At 42.8% G+C, this 21,713-nt stretch overlaps 2 protein-coding genes across 2 annotated transcripts; one reads left to right on the top strand and one right to left on the bottom strand.

Moving 5' to 3' along the window:
* Positions 1 to 2: 2 nt before the first annotated feature.
* Positions 3 to 6,988, bottom strand: cgrrf1 (cell growth regulator with ring finger domain 1). Its single transcript, XM_071904442.2, has 6 exons — positions 6,804 to 6,988; positions 5,778 to 5,914; positions 4,633 to 4,810; positions 3,733 to 3,880; positions 2,853 to 2,960; positions 3 to 2,131 (listed from the first exon to the last, which is right to left on the bottom strand). Exons 1-6 carry the CDS (start codon positions 6,905 to 6,907, stop codon positions 1,778 to 1,780), a joined length of 1,029 nt encoding a protein of 342 aa, XP_071760543.2. The 5' UTR covers positions 6,908 to 6,988; the 3' UTR covers positions 3 to 1,777.
* Positions 6,989 to 7,678: 690 nt separating this feature from the next.
* ddhd1b (DDHD domain containing 1b) lies at positions 7,679 to 20,674 on the top strand. Its single transcript, XM_071904441.2, has 13 exons — positions 7,679 to 8,432; positions 9,717 to 9,893; positions 10,579 to 10,707; positions 12,000 to 12,147; positions 12,662 to 12,771; positions 13,144 to 13,250; positions 14,004 to 14,260; positions 15,041 to 15,116; positions 15,395 to 15,544; positions 16,292 to 16,356; positions 16,823 to 17,001; positions 19,092 to 19,349; positions 20,208 to 20,674. The coding sequence occupies exons 1-13, from the start codon at positions 7,679 to 7,681 to the stop codon at positions 20,390 to 20,392; spliced, it is 2,595 nt and encodes an 864-aa protein (XP_071760542.2). The 3' UTR covers positions 20,393 to 20,674.
* The last annotated feature ends 1,039 nt before the right edge of the window (positions 20,675 to 21,713 follow it).

Raw genomic sequence — 21,713 nt, 5'->3', positions numbered from 1 at the left:
AAACCTTATAACTTAAAACTCACTCTTCATCAGTCTGTTGTTCTTTTATAATCAACAGTGCTACAAAAACATATGAAAAAAAAAAGTTGTGAAAATGTTTTCCGGAAGTATTGGCAGCCTTGGTAGAGATGAGGTCAAGGAGTTTTATTTCATACCCAAAAATGTGAGTATTTTTTTCTTATTCTGCGGTAAATAAAAGTGTTATTTCCAGTAGGGTTTAACAGATATATTGGGCTGATATTGACATAAATATCAGATATCGTCATGTCTGGTCCACAGCAGTTACATAAAATGCCATTTTCTTTGCATTATTTTTTTCATTTAATTGTTCAATAATATTCTTTGTCAATTAATTCTTCATTTATACATAAGATACCATTGAATAGGTGCTGGCCCACCTAAAATAATTTCATTAGTCTGGGCTTTAGTGGAGAGTTTTAGTGTCCCATGATGCTCTAAATACCGTTTCAGAGGCTTTTCCATCCTAAGGAGAATAAAATACTGAATACTATGCCCACTTTTTTGAGCATAAAAAGGGTTAAATGCAAAGATCTTGAATACTGGTGCAAAATACTGGCGATCTGCAGCTCCAGTACAAAAATAAAGACTCCAAAATATCAGTATCAGCCTTGAAAAACCTGTATCGGTCAAACCCTAATTTCCAGTATGCAGTATGACAGTTCTTATAATTACTGGCACTCTTGTCAGGAAGTATGACATTCTCTATATTATGAGTCACTATAATAAATGCACGTCAAACTCATTTTAACACTTCATACTTCCAGGCAGCTCATAGTGAATTGTCACCCTTATTTGCGCAGAATTTGATTAGGATCTATGCTGAATAAATACTGCGGTCCTGTAGAAGAGGTAAGACACAGTTCAACTTGTGTGAACAGATTCTAAAAACTAAAACATTTCACTCTGTGGAGTATACATAAATAATCTGTACATGACAATATAAGAAAACTCTCTTATCTACATTCTTTACAAACATGAAAACAACTTCAATTACTTTCAAATTGACTTTCAAGTGTGTTATGTCACAACTACAAAGTTGTAATTAGTGAATATCATACAGTATTCTGTCCCTAAAGCTAACAATCCTGCGCTTTTGCCCAAAAAAGTAGTTCAGCAGAACTGTAACCATAGAAACGTTAACAAATCCATTAAGATCGCCACCAGCATCAAAAGCTTTGTGTTCTCTGATTAAATTAAGAGTAAAGTTTGAAAAATCTTCTGTGTTTCTAACCTCAGTTAGCTGAGTGTCTGCCTGCACTAACCAATGAGTAATGTCTTTTTGGCACAAGGTGTTACTAGTTAATTTGATTAGAAATTATTAATACTTTTTTTGAATGCTTAATTCTGATTGACCAATGAACACATTCTGTTTCACATCTAATTATATCACTTCAACACGTCCGGCCAATTTTGTTGATTTCTAATAAACCGACGTCTAACCGAGGTTATAAACATGGAACACTGGAAAAAAGTTTCCAGTGTTACTTTTAATTTATTCGGAGAGCACAAAACTTTTGATTGCTGGTTAGAGGCTGAACAGCATGGATGCTAGCTACAGATGTTGCCATGGTTACAGTCCTGCAGAACTGTCTTTTCAGTGGAAGCTTGTTAATTACTTTAGCTTGTTATAAAATAATTTCAAAATCAATATGTCGCCTCGGGTCTTGAATCACCCTGTCGGGGCTTATTTTACAGTAATGACCGGCTCACTGTACATGATCCCCGCAGCACATGGACTCATTCTTCTTCTGCGGACTCATTCTTCTTCTGCGGCCGCTCCCTGCGTCAGGGCGAAGGACTCCAGGACGAAGGCCCTGCAGATGGGACAGTGCTGGAAGTGCGACACGCAGCTGTCACACACGCAGGCGTGTCTGCAGGGCAGCAGCACCCGGTTCACCGCTGCGTTCTGACAAACCACACAGTCTCTGCCCTTCCCCTCAGACCAGTCCTCCTCCTCCTCCTCCTCCTCCTCCTCCTCCTCCTCCTCCTCTGTCCCTGGACTCTCTTCACCTCCGCTGGGTTCCCCGTCCTGCGGTTCTGGGGGTTCGGCGCTCAGGTTTGGGTCAGGAGACTCAGACGAACCACCGCTTTCCGCAGACATGAAGAGAGGCTGCAGGACAGATGTTTCCCATGTCATTGTGTTGTTCGTTTAGCAATCAGCCAATCTATCAATCTATCAATCTATGTATCTGGTTCTTTAGGCTGTCACAGCAGCAGAACCCTATTTGGTTCTGTAAAGCAGTGATTCTCATCCTTTTTCATATCAAGGACCCCTAATTTAGCACAAATTACAGCCACGGACCCCCATTTGATGAGATTTTGTCTCTCGGACCCAAATCTGAGAATATTTTTATTGTCAGATATGATTTTGTCCAGAATTCCATGACTGTCTGTGTTGTAGGTAGAGAGATAACAGAAACTATGATCAAAACAGTCATTCTTCTACATTCTCTGATTGTGTTAACTTCTTGTAAATGAAATAATGCTGAAGTTTAACAATTCATCAATTGGCTGGGGACCACCTGGAAACCCCTCAAGGACCCCTGGCGGTCCCCGGACCCCACATTGAGAACCACTGCTGTAAAGAACCCTTTAAGAAAGCCTGACACGTTCCAAGTCAGCACGATTAAAGGAATCTTTTTAAGAACCACACTGGACTCTATTCTTATTTACCAGTTTTTAACAAATCAGAGTGTTCTTTGAATCATTACAGCTTTATATAGAACCACACCTCTGTCAGCTATAATCAACACTTCCAATCAGCGACACTTACATGATGTGTGAATTTACGAGATAAACCGAGCGACTGTTTCAACCGAAATGTGACGTACCTTTAACTCGAACATGTTCCCTTGTGATGTGAGAAGGTACTGAAACAGGATCCGTGCAGAAAGGCTGTATTTGTCATCAGGAACATGAACAACTGTGACACTGGCCACCTGAAACAGGGACAACAGAGGGTAATGAGTTCAGGTTTGTTGGTTTAATTAAAAACCAACAAGAGATACAAGAGAAGAGATACAAACTAGTGAGACAGAGAAACCCTCAAGTGCTTATAAAAACATCTCACCCCAGAAGAAAAAAACAATACATTACAAACTCCGGGACAGGAAGATTGCACAGCAGGAAACAAATCACATCATTGTAATGTAGTGAGAGGTTGAGGTCAATGTGTGTATTTATAAACACAAAGATTTAACATCTATTTATTAATATTTATAACATTCAACCTTTGTAAATTTGTAAATGTGTAAATTTAATTTAACTAGTGCCTTTTATTTTTAAGTTGTACTTGCACAAGTCTTTTGTAATACTATGCTGCTATTACTGCTTTTACTATTGCTTTTATTTATATTTTATTTTAACTACACCGAGAAAAGCCAGGCGAAATTTCATTGTACCTGAGTATAATGACAATAAAGATCATTCTATTCTATTCTATTCATTCTATTGTGTTATTGAAGGGAAAACTACAAGCAGTTTGAATATATCAGAAAACATTTACACTGCTACGGATGAGAAGGGGCATTGAAAAATGATACGTATCCATATTGTACTGATTTGTGGTATCAGTATCAATTTAACATCATTAAAGGGTTTTGAAAAGTTTCAAAATATTGTATTCCACGATGGGATCTCAGGTTTTCTACTACTCATGATTTTTATTTACAACTACATTCCTATCCAGTGTAAGTTGTTACTGGGACCCACGATGTTGTACGCCTCCCTGGCCTCTGGCTCTGCCAGCGTCAGCACAGCCACCAGTGGGTAGCGTTCCCTTGGCAACGGACCAAAATCTGTGATCCCCTGGTCAGCGGGCATCTCCGTGTGACGCTCCTCTCTGTCCTCACTGCCGACACTGAGGGTTTGGTCAAGGGACGGAACATACGGAGCCGCTTTGGGAACAATGTATATTAACCGACAACAAAACCTGGGTCATGAATATGTATTATGCACGCGATGATGAGAATGACACATATTCCATTTGGTCGCTTGGAGACGCATATTTGGCAACATTAGTGAGTGAGCTAGCAGAAAATGTTAGCAGCTGTAAGTGCAACTTTCAAATGTTTAACCGTTTACCACACAGGTGTTTTGATGGATTTAAGGTCATGCAATGCTGGCAACTGTGCTTAAGTGTGTTTTGAGGGTTATAAATATATTAAAAGTAATGCTGTGTAGCATTTATAGAGTATGCAGCCATGTTGACGTGACATCAGATAACTGCATCTGAGTTTCCTACTCAGAATTCTGACTTGAAAGGCCGTTCCATTACAATTTCCGACCTCCAACTCTGAATGAAAGACAGCAATAGATCCAAACTTCCATTGACACTGCATTGTAATGAAAAGGAGGCATGCCAAAATTAGCATCCGAGGTATGTAAACTGAATGTGACCTGACCCAGTTGGGCCTCGCAGTTCTGGCTCTACAACCGATTCAAACTTTGATCACACTGACCACAGCACTCCCCAAAGAGTAGAGAAAAACATATTTTACTATTGAAAATGGGCGGCATTCCCCTTTAAGTATCTGTGGTTTCAATCCTACATATTATAACATACAAATAACCTTGTTTCTTGCACATCTTTGCTCGTATTGAAAAGGATACTGGAAGCTCTGGCAGTGGTGGAAGTGGAAGTGCAGGGCCTCCTGGAAGTGCAGCGGGGTGCTGAGCCTGGGGCCGTGCTGGTGGGCCTGCAGCGCCCCCTGCAGGGCGCCAACCCCACAGCCCCAGAAACAGCTCAGCACACAGGGCTCCAGGCAGCAAGGCATCAGAGACACGCCGTCTGGAAGGGGAGGGGTTGTAACTGTTATGAATAATACCGCAAAGGATACTTCTGTATATAAATGATAGGTACACACAGGGCGGGACAGTTGGTGTCAAAGTTCACCATTCCGCTTATTTATGCCTGCAAAAGGGGGCTGCAAGTAGGCGTTAGTCTTTGAGGACTGCAACCACGTTATGGCTCACGTATGCAAAATCACATGTTAAATAAACAAATGAATGTTCATCCCATTGAACCGAATGGTAATGTTAGGTGTGATGTCAAACAAAACTGAAATTCTCAAATAACAGCCTATTCCTTAAACTGTTTCATACCTCATTTTGTCAGAGTTTTTAAATAAAATTTGCTTGTTATCATCAATTTAGATAGCAGAATTATGTCACAAAATCACAATATCTTCATATCATCATGATTCGATTCCACTGAAAGACGATAAGTTGCAAGTCAAAATGTATTAGAATCACTGTATTAAAATATGAGGCCAGGAAACACAGATTCTACTATTGCTATTGTTCATTCAAACAGAACAGCATCCATTTTAAAGCGTGGGTCATAGTCTAGGAAATTAGTAGATTTTATAACATCACATGGATGCAGCTTGCTCTATAACAGAAATAATATCATATATTGGTGTTTTTTTACCTTTATCTATCCAGGGAAGATTTACTGACCATGTAAATTCTTTTTTTTAACCCTACTTTACACTCATTCAGGTACAGACATCCATATGTACGAGCTACACAGTACAACCACAGTCTTCTACCTGTTGGCCACTAGGACAGGTGGGGGTTAAATGCCTTGCTCAAGGAAACCTCAATGATAGTTACACATTCAGCTCCCCTGCCACAGTTTTCACACTGGGCTTTGCACCAGCAACCCTCCAACCTCAGGCTCACTTCTCTAACCACTTGCCTATCACCTCCCCTCTTCATTACGGTACTGAATTATCGATGGTGACTGCTCTCACCGGTGACAGACGCCAGCCCAGATCCCATCTCCAGGGCGAATGGATTGGTCACCTGAACCATTCGCTTCTCTGGGGCCGGCAGGACAGACTCGGCCTCATCAGAGCTGCGCAGGATCACTGGGACATCAAACCCAAACCTGCAGGATAGGAGGCAGAGTGAGGCAGCGGTGACAGGGAGCTCAGAAGAAAGTACATCCTTCATTGTTCTCGTCTCTTGAATTCCTAACAAGACAAAAGCCACTAAGCCATCCTGCTGTCTCTGTGTTAATAAAGTGTTCCCCTATATTTATGCATAAACACAAACTTATTTCATCTCATACCTGTTTAAAGCATTGGTCTAAGAAATTTGAGTCTTTGTGGGCCTGTGAATTAGAAAATTACATTCTGTGGACTCTGTAGAGTCTCTGATCAAAGTGAGTCACTAGGTTTCATTTGACTGTCATCTTCATTTTGACCACTTTAGCACTTGTGACACGCATGTTATGAATGGATCATGTCAAGCCAGCAGGATCAGCCGTCCCGCTGGCCTGCTGTTGTTAAGACCAATGGTGAGGTTAGACATTATGTGTAAGTGTAGACACATGGTAGTGCTAATGAGTTTAGTTCTGATCAGTGCTGAGGGTGTGTGTGTGTGTGTGGAGTGGGGGGTCTGGGCATCTTCTGGATATATTAAGATATTAGGCATATCTTCATATGCCTAAGTCAACCTAGCATCTGTGATGGGAGATGCCCACTCCATAACTCTAATGACATACCCTCTATCAGGGTATTAGCATCAGGGATAGCTACAGTAGATCCTGTGGATTGGTAACTGTCTGGTTTACTTTCGAGGTGATAATGTAGTCTAACTACCAAGGCGTAAAAACAAAATGAAAAGTATAGGAAAAACAACGTGAATGTAAGGGGTCTAAGTCTACCAACCTGAGGGACACACGTCTGGAATATGTTAACTCAATGCATAGTATCAGGAGATGAACAGCTGTTGTTGCTATGACAGTAGCTAAGCTAGTATCTCACACTACTTACCAGCCGAGTACCATGGCGGCGGTAACAACAAAACATAACGATACGACACTGATGTAAAACAGAGGTGAATACTCATATAAAGTCACCAGGAACACAGCTGCCATTTCCTATCGTTTATGTTGAAGAATAAGCCAATTAAACTATAATCCGCGTATAAACAACATCCATGACTGCCATGACAGGCACTTCCTTGATGGGACTACGGTAGCCTGTGCGCTCGATATATTTTAATGCGCATTTTACTCCTTTTGGGAGGAGCACCTAACTGCGTCAAGCTAGCCAGAGAGAGAGCTAGAATATTGCCGGAAATCATTTGATTTTGCCTTCAAAATAAAAGCATACATGTGAGTATAATCTTGATTATGCAGTGAAAAGGACATATTGAAAAAACAGCAACACTTGTGTATTCATTCAATACATATTCGTCTTTAAATATATGATTTATTTTGTCGTTGGTACTTCTAAAATCTGTTAAATCTGTTTCAATAATTCGTCAATAAGGGATTTATTGTGAACACTTTTACCGGAAGTCGTATTTTTATTCTGGGTGCATTGACAGCGGTGGAGCAACTAAAGCTACCAGCCTACCGTCCATTGATTTCTCCAGCAGTAATTCGCTTAAAATGGGCATGAACCGTGAACAGGTAGAGAAGCAGGGGGAAATGGGTCGTTTAAAATGTGTCGGCTAATGTTTTTAAGCCGTATAATGTTAAGATATTTTGTCGGGGTCAGGGCAGAATCGGCGTACAGATGTTACCAGTTGGGAGAAAGAAACCGTTAATCTGGTATCCATGGTAGCCTGATGGTAGGGACATCATAACTAATGTTTTATTAGATGATTTATTAGATGAGTACATTATTTCGGGGGCGAAGTCATGAGCAATTTAAAGGATAAATCGACTGTCCGCCAACAGAGCTCGGAGAATAACTCTGTCAGCAGTAATGACTGGGATATGGCAAATGATGTGTTTGTGTCCTGCTACGACGAGGACCCGATGGGAGAGACCGTTATTCCCGGGGAGATGGACCCGGTGCAGCCCGGCTTGGACAGACACCTGCCGCTGTTACGAGGGGACCACCACCGGTTATCCCAGGATGGCATGATGCTGGGCCTGGTGGAGGAAGAATATTCGGGATCAGCGTATCTGGACATCGACCCAAACTACACCGAAAGTGACGGGAATGTCACCACCAAGAAACGGAACCGGTCTAACGGCTCCAGGCACCGGGGTGAAGTCGTCACGGAGCTGGGGCCGGAGGAGGTCCGGTGGTTTTACAAAGAAGACAAGCGGACGTGGAAGCCATTTGTCGGACACGACTCTTTAAAAATCGAGGTCGTCTACCGGAGATTCTGCGAGTTAAACCCCGACAAGGTCAAACGCCCCAGCGGTCCCACCGAGGCCGAGGGGGAGGCCGCCGGGTCCGAGGTCCAGCCGGAGAGCGCGGCAGACGGGGGAAGTGTCCAGGCGGAGCCGGCGGTGCAGCGGGGCGGGCGGGAGCGGGGCTCGGTGTCCGAGGAGAGGAGGGACCTGGACGGCATCAGCATCAACGTGGAGGCTGTGTGTGTCAGAGGGGGGCTCTATGAAGTGGACGTCAAGGAGAAGGAGTGCTACCCGGTGTACTGGAACCGTGAGCATGAATATTGTTTATGTCATATTGTTTATGATAGGCTACTAGACTATTACTAGCGTTATTCTTACTAATGCTACTACTGTTACTACTATCTCCACTACTATCACCACTATTACTACCACTACTATTACTAATACTACCATTACTCTTACAAGTGTTGTTACTACTACCACCACTACTATCACAACTATCACTACCAGTACTAGTACTACTACTATTGCTTCTACTACTACTACTATTAATTAAACAGTACTACTGCTACTATTACCACCTCTACTACCACTACTAATACTACCACCACCACTGCTACTATTACTAGTAATACTATTGCTACTATTACTACTACTAGCCTACAATTACTACACCTACTATTACTGTGACTACTACTAATTAAAAAGTAGGCTACTACTATTTCCACTATTACTACTATTACTACTACTACTGTTACGTCCTCTGCTACCACATCTACTAATAATTAAAAAGCGCTACTAGTACCACTATTACCACCAGTACCACTACTACTACAACTACTACAACTATTACTGCTACTTCTCCTCCCACTACTACTAATTATAAAAGTTGATGTGCCCTTGAGCCAGACATTTAATCCCTGAGTGCTTTGCTGGAACTGCTCAGTAAATGTATTGTGGCCAGCAGTAAATGTACTGGGCAGCTTGCAGGTGTGTGTGTGTGTGTGTGTGTGTGTGTGTGTAACTGTCCCTCCCCCTGCAGCTATTTCCTCAGACCATTGCCGTAATGTTGCTATACATAGTCAATCTGCCTTGTTAAATAAGGTTTAAATACTACTGTTAATACTACTACTACTACTACTACTACCACTACTACTGCTACAACTATTACTAATAATACTACTAATAATAACAGTAGTAGAACAGTCAGTACTAGTGTTGAAGACCTATCTGTACAAAATCTATCCCTCAGCAGAGCAATGTTACAGTAAACATCCTCCCATTTTTTTGCTGTTTTCATACGATTCTCCTCCTTGTTTTGTTTTTGATAGAACTCAGTTCCTACTGACTCACTTGTGTCTCTGTTTGTCATCTTGTTGTTAGTTTCACTTTTTTCTTTCAGGATGAGACATTTTTAGAATGGCCCGTCTGTTTGGTTTTTTTTGTCTCACTCGCACAGTTTGCATCTCTTTTTTCCTCTCTCTTTTTTAAAGTGCTTTTTTAATCTTCTGTATGGGATGTGCCGTTAAACCAAGCCTAAACTTTTAAATCTTTTTAAACGGTGTCATAAACGTCACGTCGTGTCCCGCAGAACAAGACCGTATTCCTGTGATGCGGGGTCAGTGGTTCATCGACGGCACCTGGCTTCCCCTGGAGGAGGACGAGAGCGACCTCATCGAGCTGGAGCATCTCGCCCGTTTCCGGGGGCAACAGATGAGGGACACCTACGAGATGGAGGCGGTGACCACAACGGTGGACAGCAAGGACGGTAGGGGGGGATGGTGTGACTGTGTGTGTGTGTGTGCGAGAGAGAGAGAGAGAGAGAGAGAGAGGGATGTGGGATGTATGTGAGGGAGAAAATAGACTGAGTTAGAGGTGTGCGTTAATTTGTGCGGGTGTTTATAATACGTGTGTGAGAAATTAGACTGCGAGAGAGAGGTGTGTGTGTTAGTTGGGAAGACGTGTGTGTGTGACAGAGTTAGAGATGTGTGTGTGTGGAAATGAGTGTGTGTGAGAGAGACAGATGGAGAGGTAAGAAGAGAGAGAGGTAAAGAGAGAGGCAGGTAGAGAGAGGTTGGAGGTGGAGGTGAGAGGGTAAATAGGTGAGTGTGTGTGTGTGTGTGTGTGTGTGTTGGGGGGGTACCCCTGCCATTCAGAACAGGACCACAAAACAAGTCAGGTGATCCTATTTTAGCTGACTACAGCTGAACCAAAAGGACGTGCAGAAGCTCACCTGAGAGGAGAGGAGGTGGAGGGCAAAATAGACTTCAATGCAATGGAGTTTCATGCACACACACACACACACAGACACACACACACACACACACACATATACACACACACCATCAGGGGGAAATGGGAGTTATAAAATCTCCAGAGACAGTGTTTGTTTTAATTAAGTTGGATGAATTATGTCGCTGTGTGTTAATCACCGCCCTGCGCCTCTCTCCCAGCGATCCACAGTCTGAAGCTGAGCCGGAGCCATGTGGACTGGCACAGCGTGGATGAGGTGTATCTGTACAGCGACGCCACCACCTCCAAGATCGCACGCACCGTCACGCAGAAACTGGGCTTCTCCAAAGGTACGTGGATCAACAGCGGCACACAGTAGATTTGAGAAGACACAAAGAGCGCGACACTGTCCATGAAAATTGAAGTTGCTGGTGTCAAAAAAGGTGCTCTTGGGAACCAGGGAGTTAGATCATGAAGATGTGACTCCCTGTAATGTAATGTATCTCTAGTCATCAATGTAAGCCAATATAACAAAGGCTTTTAAATATTTTTCACTGCAAAAAGTGTGCCTTGGTATTATTTTTGAGATTGGCCCTTTTTTTACATTTTTATACAGTATTTTGCGTTTTCCAGTACTAGAGGCCATGATCTATCTCTCTTCATGATACACAATAGATTTGTTATTTGTTATCTTGTGTTATTTGTTTGCTTTGTTTTGCTAAATACAAGGAATTCACAAGGAATTTGACCTGGTTAATCAGTGCTGACACGTCACAAGACAGCCAGTCAATGCATCAATGCAGGATTGACACACTAGGTGAAAGTCCAAACCTATAGTGCAGACGAAGAAGTAGAATGTGACAGTAGACTAAACAGGATTCCTACTGATCAAGGACAGGGAATTTGATCAGTTCTCTGGGCAAGTCATGGAATATCAGGGAATTTTACAAATAAGGGAATTCACAGGAATATACCAGACTGTATTTTACAACTTGTGACACACAGTCATTGCATTAGACGGTGGTTTTCAGCTTGTGTGGCCACTTCACCGCAGTAAGCCAAACTGCAGTGGAAACAAGACCGGTTACTGATTTACAGCTTTTCTGAGCTGAAAAACAGCATTAACAAACCATGAAGGATTAGTGGGTCATATAGAAGCAGACTGACTTTCAAAGTCTGACGTCGGAAGTTCTCAGTTGAAATTTCCGACCTCTGACCCCCGTGCGTTCCAGTGGTCCAGCTCGGAAAAAACAGGGAAGAAACATGGACGCCCTCAAGATTTAAGTTTTGTGTAAAATACTGTTACCCAGGCAACCGCTAATGCAGTGTCAATTATATTTGGCATTTCTGACTTAAAGGGCCATTCCACTGCATTTTTCCTACTAGGAATGCAAAATTTCTGACCTCCAACTCTGAATGGAACGCAGCATCTGTTGTGGAAAGTTATTAAAAAGTCAGGGAATTTTACATCAAGGCCATAGCCATGAAAAAAAAAGGTCCAGAGTTGTACCTTTTGTCGCTGGGGCTATACAAGTCTGCACCTTTATTTCTGACAGTGTGAGAACCCTGACTAAACTTAGACACATTACTGGTATACATGCAGTATCAGCTCAGATAGTGATGCTCCCTCCTGCGTCCCCAGCCTCCAGCAGCGGGACCCGTCTCCACCGGGGGTACGTGGAGGAGGCGGCGCCCGAGGACACGCCGCCCGAAACCACGCACATCGTCTTCGTGGTCCACGGCATCGGCCAGAAGATGGACCAGGGCCGCATCATCAGGAACACCAGCATGTGAGTGAACGGGAGGGTGGGGGGACCTCGAGGGCAGGGGTATCAGGAGTTTTAGATTCGATTTTTATTTTTATATAGTTTTCAATTTTTATTTGAGTTTCAGTTTAGTTTTAGTTAGTTGTCAGTGTGGCTTTGGCAGTTTTTGTTTAGTTTTTATTTAGTTTCATTTCTAGTTGTAGTATTTTTGGTAGGGGTGGTAGGAGGTATTATAATAGAAGAGCAAAATCTTTTTTTTAAAAATTTATTTACATAAATTTTTCAATTAGCATTCAGTAAAAATGGACGAAAATTCTCTTCCCAAAATTCATTCTTTCATTCATTTTTTTACCCTGCACATAAAAAGACAAAAAAAAAGTCTCGTTTTTATTTATATTTCAGTTTTTGAACACCTAGTTTATGTCTTAGTTTTAGTTTTAGTTTTAGTTTTAGTTTACGATAACTCTTCTGGAGGTTGGAGACGGGGAAGAAGAATAACACTGAGTGTTACTGAGTTGTTGTCTTGGCTGGTGTGCAGGATGAGAGACGCTGCCAGGAAGATGGAGGAGAAGCATTTCTCCGATCGCACCACGGAGCACGTGGAGTTCCTTCCTGTGGAGTGGAGGTCCAAACTGGCTCTGGACGGAGGTACCAGGCTTCCCCAAACTTTCTGGCTCTCGACCAGAGCAGACCGAAACAAAGCCATGCCCTCGTTGCACGCTTAAACATGCTGAGCGATGATTTTCATTTTCCTTTATCAGGCTATTTTATTTGATTGATTATTGGAAGAAGCCTACAGGGAGGGAATATTCAATATTTCACAAGAAAATGGCATCTATCATCAAGATTGAAAACATGATAATAAATGTGTATACTAGAGATATACTCTATTTTTCCCATTCCATAAATCATGGGGGGGGATTATATTTGTGATATATTACGTTTTTGGAGTATCTGCTGACTGTGTTTGATGCTGTGTGTGTGTGTGTGTGTGTGTGTGTGTGTGTGTTGTTCCTGCAGACACAGTGGACTCCATCACCCCAGACAAAGTGCGAGGTCTCAGAGACATGCTGAACAGCAGCGCCATGGACATCATGTACTACACCAGCCCTCTGTACAGAGACGAGGTGAGACTCCTTCCCGTCTCTCTCTCTCTCTCTCTCTCTCTCTCTCTCTCTCTCTCTCTTTCCCTCTCTATTCTCTGCTCTGGTACAGCAGATAAAGAAATAGATGCAACCTACTTCTGTGTTCTCGCAGCCGTTCTGCCGTAGTTTGTTCCTGTCACATCGGTGGCATTTTGGGGATGCGAGTCTCATGAGCCTGTAGTCAGCTCCTCCAGTCAGAAGTAATGTATTAAAACCAGACTCAGTCCTGGCTCAGCTGGTTTGCATAACACTGAATAATGGTACTGCCTTGATTTGGAAACATTAGATTATTTAATTGAGACAATGAAACAAATCTATTTAAATAAATTAAACTCGATTCAAAAAAAGTTACAACTGAAGTAAATAATTCACTTATTTGCATTAGTGTGTGTTGGATCTGGCCACTTCTGCAACACTGCACCGCTGCATAGAAACTTGGCTTCAAGGACTGAAATTTTCATGCAAAGTATGAGGCAGTCAAACAAGTTTAGCATGTATTTGGAGGCTGTGAAAGAAATGTTAACTTTTGTAGTTTTTGTATACACTTTAAAAAGTAAAATAAAGGCTTATTTTTACATCTACAAGTCATTTTCTGCATGAAACGTACCCAAAATTAAGATGGTCAGATGGTTAGGCTTCTTCACAGAGCACATCGCCAATCAAACAGTAAGCTGATTTGAGGAGTGTGTGTGTGTGCCTGTGTGTGTGTGTGTGTGTGTGTGTGTGTGTGTGCAGATCACCAGGGGTCTGACTCTGGAGCTGAATCGTCTCTACACGCTCTTCTGCTCGCGGAATCCCGAGTTCGAGGAGAACGGGAAGGTTTCCATCGTGTCGCACTCGCTGGGCTGCGTCATCACCTTCGACATCATGACGGGCTGGGACCCGGTGCGCTTTCATCATCAAGAGGCGCCGGACCCGGAGGAGACGGAGGCCCGCTGGCCGAGCCACGAGGAGCGCCACCTGCAGGAGCAACTGAGACTGACGCGACTCAGGTACCGCAGCACTCGTTATTCTGACTGCTGATGGGAGTTTCATTCAAGAAAGTCCAAATCTATTTTATTGAAGATTTCAAAGGTACTTGTAATCCTTTTAAATGTTGCTATTTTGTAAGCAGAGGTCTTAACATAGGTAATAACTTTGGTAATATTTACTAGTAAGTTTTATTTACATGACGAGAATCATTTTGTCAGACTAAAGCCCTATTCACATGGGACTAATATTCCCTCGGGACATCCAGTGAGCTGCAATCATTGTGGAGATTGTTGGTGATTTTAATCCCACGCGAATCTGCTATGTCTGTATTTTAGAAAGTCAAAATTCCAGCACAAATTAGCTCCTGTATTTTGGTGAAGGCAAGGCTCCCCTGATAATACTAACAGCGCCCAAATCGAACTGTAATTTCAGCCGTAATTTGTTTTTGGCGTGCGATTGCTGTCTTCCTCCTGTAATGAAAAATGGAGGCAGTAGTGGAATCGATAGAGGAAGGTTGAGAATGCATTTTCAGCACAAACGTCAAGTTTTACTTTGTAAATCAGAAGGGGACAAATTGTAAAATCTTGACCTTATACAACTGTATCCAGTGCATTTAATGACACAGACCCACATAATACTAGTCCCATGTGAATAGGGCTCAAGTGCTTTTCAAATGGCGGATGTCTTATTTTGGAATGAAAGTCTTTAAGTTTAAAACAGCCTGACAGGCACATAGCTGTCTAGAATTTAAGTAATATTTATTGTGTATAATCTGAGTATAATATCCATGTCTCTTACAGGTTGAGGGACTTGGAGGATCAGTTCCAGGGTTTGCAGACCTCCTCGTCTGTAGCAGTGCCAGCCTTGAAATTCAAGGTAATGTTGACATGTGTTTTACTGTATATGTGTAACCAATGGTTACAGGCCACTGGCAAGCATTTCCTATTCAGCATTTGCCCGTGGCGTGTCTCAAACCACCAACCCTCCGCTCATCGGCATCACATGACAACATAGGTTTTAACGACTGTCGTTTCTGATCTGCATCTTGAAAAAGATCCAGTTCAAATGATTAAGGAGGGGTGTGGGATTCAAACCAGCGACCTTCCAGTCATAATCCTGCCTCTCTAACCTGGAGGCTGCTGTGTGTGTTGCAGGTAGAGAACTTCTTCTGCATGGGCTCTCCTCTGGCTGTTTTCTTGGCGTTACGAGGGATCCGTCCAGGAAACAACGGTGTGCAGGACCACATCCTGCCCACGTCTATCTGCCAGCGTCTGTTCAACATATTCCATCCCACCGACCCCGTGGTGAGCTGCCTTTCACCACAATACCCACCGTGTGTTATAGGTGCTTAGGCTTTGGAGTAGATTTATAACTGGTAGTTATAGTTTATAGGTATATTTTATATTCATTTTTGCCATTTAGCTGATGCTCTTATCCAGATCAACTTACATTAGAATAACCTTCAATTCCTTGATCATCAAAAACTAGAAAATAGAGCAAAAGCCTGCAAGAGAAGTGCTTGGAAAGGAAATAACAGCAGAGGTAAAAAGATAGAAAGGATTATTTTTACTTCAAGACAAGAGCAAGTAGAGACAGATGTTATGGGAGAGACAGAGAAAAAATCAAGATGACAAACAATGACACAAATTACATCAAAACAAATGGTACAAAAAGATCAAAATGCATAAATAACAAGTATGGGAAATAAATTGAGAGTATGGTAGTGAATGAGAGAAAGTGTGTGTCTTATTGCTGTTGTTGAGTGAAAATCTCATACCAAACAATCACCTTAAGAATTAAGACAAACTTTGATTGGCAGACAAGATTGGCAGCCATGTAATTTTTTGTGTGTCTCACAAATGGGTTTCATACACTGTTAAAGTGTTAAAAAATGTTCCCTACTAATAGAGGACTGTGTAATTCTTTAGTTCAAGTAAAAACATTAATAAATAAATTGACGCAATTTTGAGATTTTCACCCGACTGCAGTGTTTTTATTCATATTAAAAGTATGTATTTTATGTAAGCATGTATTTTTTTTTTCATTTCCAGGCGTACAGATTGGAGCCCCTCGTCTTAAAGCACTACAGCAACATTTCACCTGTTCAAATACACTGGTAAGACCAGTCATGTCATTTTATAGTATATGAGCCTAACAGACAAAATACTGTTTCTGTCTCTGTCTCTCTTTCCTCTCATTTTTCTGTGTTTTTCTATTACTTTTGACATGTTTTCTTGGGAAGTGCAATGCAAAAAACACCCCAGCAGTGCCTTGAACTTGCGGATTACCACTTAAATCTCCACCTTACCAACATTATAACCAACCAATAGTAAAGAGTTCAAGGGTCAGAAACACAATAGATGACAATATATCTGACAAAATGCTCCTGTGTCCATAGACTGATCATGTACGATAGGAAAGTGTGAGGCAAAGTAATGAGAGCCGGGAAGAAAAGCTGTAAATATTTATTTGAAGAAGACAGGTGCATGATTATAGAGCGCGATGATGAAGTGCCAGAAAATGAAATAAGAGCTGAGGAGAGAGAGAGAGAGGTAGAAATGATTTTTCCGTCGCCCTGGCAGGTATAACACCACCAGCCCGACGCCGTACGACCAGATCCGGCCCACGCTGCTGAACCCGCTGAAGGAGAGCGCGTCGGTGTCGGACTCAGAGAGCATCCCCAGCCCCTGCACTTCGCCCCCCCAGGCCCGACGGCACTACGGAGAGTCCATCACCAGCCTGGGCAAGGCCAGCATCATGGGTGAGGAGACGGGGGAGGGTTATGGGCCTATGGAGGACAGACAGACAGACAGATAGATAGATAGCGAGGGCTTCTTTCTAGAGCCGCCATTTTGCATCAAGAGACGTTCAACACAGGGAGAAATCCATCGTAGAGGAGGCAGAGAGACCAAATTCTCCACCCACAGTTAGCACAAAATAGACCAGAATGCAATGCAGTCACAGCTTCCACCTTTGCAGATCTGTCGCCTGTAGCTTGTGAAATGCAACACCCTCTTTGACGACTTTTTTGTAATGTGAAAAAAACACCACTGCATCGTTGTCTCTCCACTCTCACTTTTTTCTCAACTGAAAAAACTCTCTCCACCTACATGTATACAGCAGAGAGAGCCCTCTTTCTCTGGGGTTGTTGAAGGGCATTCTGGGAAATGTAGGAAACTGAAGTAGAAGTAGATGAGGCAGGTTGAGGGAAAGTGGGTTCACCAAAAAAGTAAATCACAACACTTCATCACAAAATAACATCACAAATGAATGATATCTAACAGTGTAAAAATGTTAAAGGGTTTTTCCTCCAAGTATCCAGCTTCTGTAAGCCAAACTCAAGGACTTAAACTGTGACGGACTGTGATTGAAACCCAAACTAAAATCCCCCCCTCGGCCACAAACAGCCACAAAGATATTGCGAGGAACGACTTGATCTGAGCCGAGGGAGACAGGATTTGCTTGCATAGCCGATATTGTAGCAGGACAAGCAGTGGACAGCAAAACACAGCCCAAACAGATCAATAGAGTGCAATTACCTCTTGTCTCCCGGACTGACAGTGTGGGGCCGTGATGTTACTTTTCCTTTATGCATCAGATGTGGAGTGGAGACTAAACAGCACTCTAAAGGGCACTTTAAACTGATGACAGGCTGCAGGGGGATGGTTACTGTGCAGTAAACTGTGGACTTGCTCCCTACTGAATGTTTCCTATGCGTTCATTCAGCTGCTACTGTTCATGCCAGAGAATGAGAAATTAAAGTAACAGTATGACTTAAACTAGGCTTAATTTCCATCTAAAAAAACCAAACAAAAAAAAACCAGGTGTATTCTTGATTAATGATATTAGTTGTGATAAGAATTGTATTCAGTATCCAGACAAAAAAGGACTTCAACTTGTACTAGGAAGGTTCAGTCTTATACAGAATAGAAACTGTTATGTAATTTGGGAGAAATTGAAAATTAAATTCATTTTATTTTCTGTTCTTTTCTTTTTATACGATGAGGTGGGAAGTTTGCTTTACAACAGAATGACTTCAATTTCTGCTTTTATTTTTATTTGGTTAGATGATTATGAAAGAGGTGAGATCTGCAGAAAAGGTGGATTCTATGTGGAAACTTTACTATCTGTGAAGGCTTGGAAAAACAGCAACATACTTTTCCTGATGCCTGAGTTTGTTTAAGAATATGTTTGTTATACTCACACAGACTGCATGGCACCTGAATCAAATCAAATCAAAACCATAAATAGGACCAAAACAGGGACAGAAGTGGAACCTAAACTAAAAATACCCCCAATCACAGAGGAAACACTGTGTAGTTGGCTTATGTCTCTTCCCTGTGGTTTCTAGTGGTGACAAGAACAGTTGTTTTAACTGACTTGGTTCTTTCAGGCTGTTGGACAGTAGTGAACTGATTCAGGACCGGTTCGTTTGATTCACCTTCGTTCCTTTAAAGTAAACTACGTCTACTGGCATGAATTTGGACTCACTTAAATCTGTAAAGACTGAACTTTTTGGCAGAATAGGGGCTACCCAACATGCAGCGTCTGGGCATTAGTTTGATTCAGCAGCTTTTGCGTTCTTGGTTCTGGTTTTTACATCTAAAAACCAAACCCGATTAAATGCTCACTGACCAAGAGTGAACTCCTAAACTGAATAGTTTTTTCAGTGTGAAACCACGTCCAATACAGCAACTGAGCTACTAACCCAAATACTAGTAACTGAATTGCTGCGAACGAATCATATAGTATCATCAACCAATTCAACACGTTCACTTTAAAGTATTGTTCAAGTGAATGAATGATCGATAACGTGAATAGACCCGTCACTAGCGGTCTCTCCTCCCTTAGGTGCTGCGAGTATCGGGAAAGGAATCGGAGGAATCCTGTTTTCCCGCTTTTCCCGCTCCAGCGGCCAGGTGGGCGGAGTGGAGGAGGAGCCGTCCGATTCAGAGGGCGGAGCCTCCGAGGTGGAGAACGCGGGATCGGGAGAAGAGGGAGCGACGGCGACAGACAGCGAGGAGAAGGAGAAACAGAAGGAGGAGGAGAGGAGGGAGGTGGAGCCTGCCATGTCCCAGTCCACCTCGGCTATCATGGACAGCACCTCGCGTAAGTAGAGTTAATCATAATTACATTTACTCCTGTGGTAGAAGTAAGCAACAAATCTTATTCCAGTCCCTGTAATTTAGCTTAACATGATGACCTTGTCTGCCTCTTCTTCTCTGGTGTTCATACCAGTTAAGAATACCGTAAATCCTCTAATAGTGGCCTGTAGTCAATTAAAAGCCGGGTCTCCGATAATGGCCGGGGGCGGGGTCGACACAAACAAATAAAGGCCGGCCTCAAATACAGGCCGGGGGAAAAAACAAAGGAAACAAGACTAGGTCAAAACCTAGTATATGGCTGGACCGTGTCCGTCTCCTCTCTCCGCCGCTGCCTCTCCACCGCGCTCCTGGTCGGTGATCCGGCCACATCGGCGCCCAGGTTCAGTTAGCTTCAGTTAGCTTCAGCTTACATGCAAACAACGGTGGATACCGGTAAACTCCTGCTGCCTGTTTGTAAATGTAGTTTGTAGTAACGTACAAGTGCCACAAGACGGCTCGGCCGGCGGAAGTCTCTGGAGCGTGCCGTCGTCGATTACCGTAATTATCGTAATGCACTGCAGTAACAAAAAAACGTCTACCTAACGAACCCCAACAGAAGCAGATCAGAAAACAAGGAGGCTTCGTACTAAAATATGAGCAAATATACTTATCAAACAGAGGGAATTAGAAATAAAGGCCTGTCTCTAATATAAGCCTGCTTCCAATAAAGGCCTGGTGCCCTCTGCAGTTGAGGTAAATAAAGGCCCGGGCCAATATTAGAGGAAATACGGTACATGAAGAAATAGCTGAATATGAGCATCAGCTTCTCTACAAACGGCACAGCGATGTCATGATCTGTAACTTCTCTCCTGTTGTGTTCCAGTGGAGTTGGAGCGACGCATCGACTTTGAGCTGCGGGAGGGCCTGGTGGAGAGCCGCTATTGGTCGGCGGTGACCTCGCACACGGCCTACTGGTGCTCCCACGACGTGGCTCTGTTCCTCCTCACCTTCATGTACAGACAGCAAGACCCGCCCGAGCCTGCAGAAGACAACCCAGACACGTCATAACCAAGCGCACACCAACACACACTCAGCCACAGACCAGGGTTGGGCTCAATTCACTTTCTGTTCCTTTTCAAATGTAAACTTGAAGCCTAATTCACATAGTAATGATAGAGCCTTCATTCTCAATAATTTTATTTATTTTATTTATTAGTTTGATAGGGACAATGCAAATGAACATAGTGCCACTTCAACTGGTTACAAACAAGTTGATGCAACTGATGTTGACTTTTCTTAAAAAGAGAAAAAAAGGAAAAAGGAAGAAAATATCAAGGTTACATACAATTATGAAGCATAACTTAAAGAAGGAGAAATGGAAAGACCAACAAATAACAATAAAATAAGCAAGTGATTTAGATGAGATGATTAAAAATTCATACAGCTCTGATTTTGCTTCAGCCAGCATTTAATTTCTTTATAGATTGGAGATAAGAGCTTTTCTGTTGCTCGAGATTTCCAGTTTTTGAATTCTGAACTCATTATGGAACAACAATCCACAAAAGTGATTAATCATTATTTATTAGATTGGAAGAACCTTTTGATTGCCAAATATTAAATAATAAAAGACTGCTGTAATTGACTGAATTGAAAATGAATTGACCCAACACAGACGCATGCACTCATGACCCGCCATGACACGCACACATACACACACACACACACACACACACACACACACACAACAGTTGCTATCACCGACCTATTTTACACACAAAACATCTCATTGCCTCCCAGTTTACACACTCTCACCTTGATGACCTTTGAACCAGACTGAGCGGACATATACTGTGCATTCGGGACCCCCCCACGCCCCTCCCCGCCCCCACCCCTCCCCCACAGTGAAGTATCTGCGCTCATTTTACCAAAGCCTGCCCTGTTCCCTGCTCCTTTCTCCCGATAATGAGGACTGTTCGCTTTCCTGTCCGAAATCCCATCCTGCTGTCGTTGGCTGTATCGGTGACTGTCTCTCTTCTTGCCAATTACAATGACTGCCCCCCACCCCCTCACCCCCCTACCCCCCTACCCCCCCTTTACTCCTGCTGATGGCTGTGCTTGTTCGGCCGTACAGTGGTCTTTTCCGTCGCCGTGACTGTCGACTCGCTCCTGAAACTGTAGCCATAGCGAAAGCCTCGACGCTCGTTGCGGGTCTTGCCTCTTGAGAAACACGTCGATCCTATAACTTCTCACTAATCCGATGCCTCAGACGAGAGCGTAGGAGCCCCATGTGGTCATGTGACCCTGTCCTGAGACGGGCCGGGCTGTTTGTGATAGGGGACTGCTTTTTTTTTTTCCCAAGGTAAGGCACTGCACAGAAACTGAATCCTCA

This window comes from Centroberyx gerrardi, chromosome 18 (assembly GCF_048128805.1).
Source record: "Centroberyx gerrardi isolate f3 chromosome 18, fCenGer3.hap1.cur.20231027, whole genome shotgun sequence".
Taxonomy (NCBI): domain Eukaryota; kingdom Metazoa; phylum Chordata; class Actinopteri; order Beryciformes; family Berycidae; genus Centroberyx; species Centroberyx gerrardi.
Note: the sequence above shows the minus strand (reverse complement) of the source record. Positions and strands in the feature narration are given on the sequence as shown.

Excerpts from the sequence above, each read along its gene's own strand:
- cgrrf1 (XM_071904442.2), bottom strand. The coding sequence starts at position 6,907 with ATGGCAGCTGTGTTCCTGGTGACTTTATATGAGTATTCACCTCTGTTT. Across the intron at positions 4,811-5,777 it reads TGGGCTGGCGTCTGTCACCG|ACGGCGTGTCTCTGATGCCT; the intron begins GTGAGAGCAGTC and ends CTCCCCTTCCAG. Across the intron at positions 3,881-4,632 it reads CACCACTGCCAGAGCTTCCA|TGTCGGCAGTGAGGACAGAG; the intron begins GTATCCTTTTCA and ends CCAAACCCTCAG.
- ddhd1b (XM_071904441.2), top strand. The coding sequence starts at position 7,679 with ATGAGCAATTTAAAGGATAAATCGACTGTCCGCCAACAGAGCTCGGAG. Across the intron at positions 8,433-9,716 it reads CTACCCGGTGTACTGGAACC|AACAAGACCGTATTCCTGTG; the intron begins GTGAGCATGAAT and ends CGTGTCCCGCAG. Across the intron at positions 17,002-19,091 it reads GGGCAAGGCCAGCATCATGG|GTGCTGCGAGTATCGGGAAA; the intron begins GTGAGGAGACGG and ends CTCCTCCCTTAG.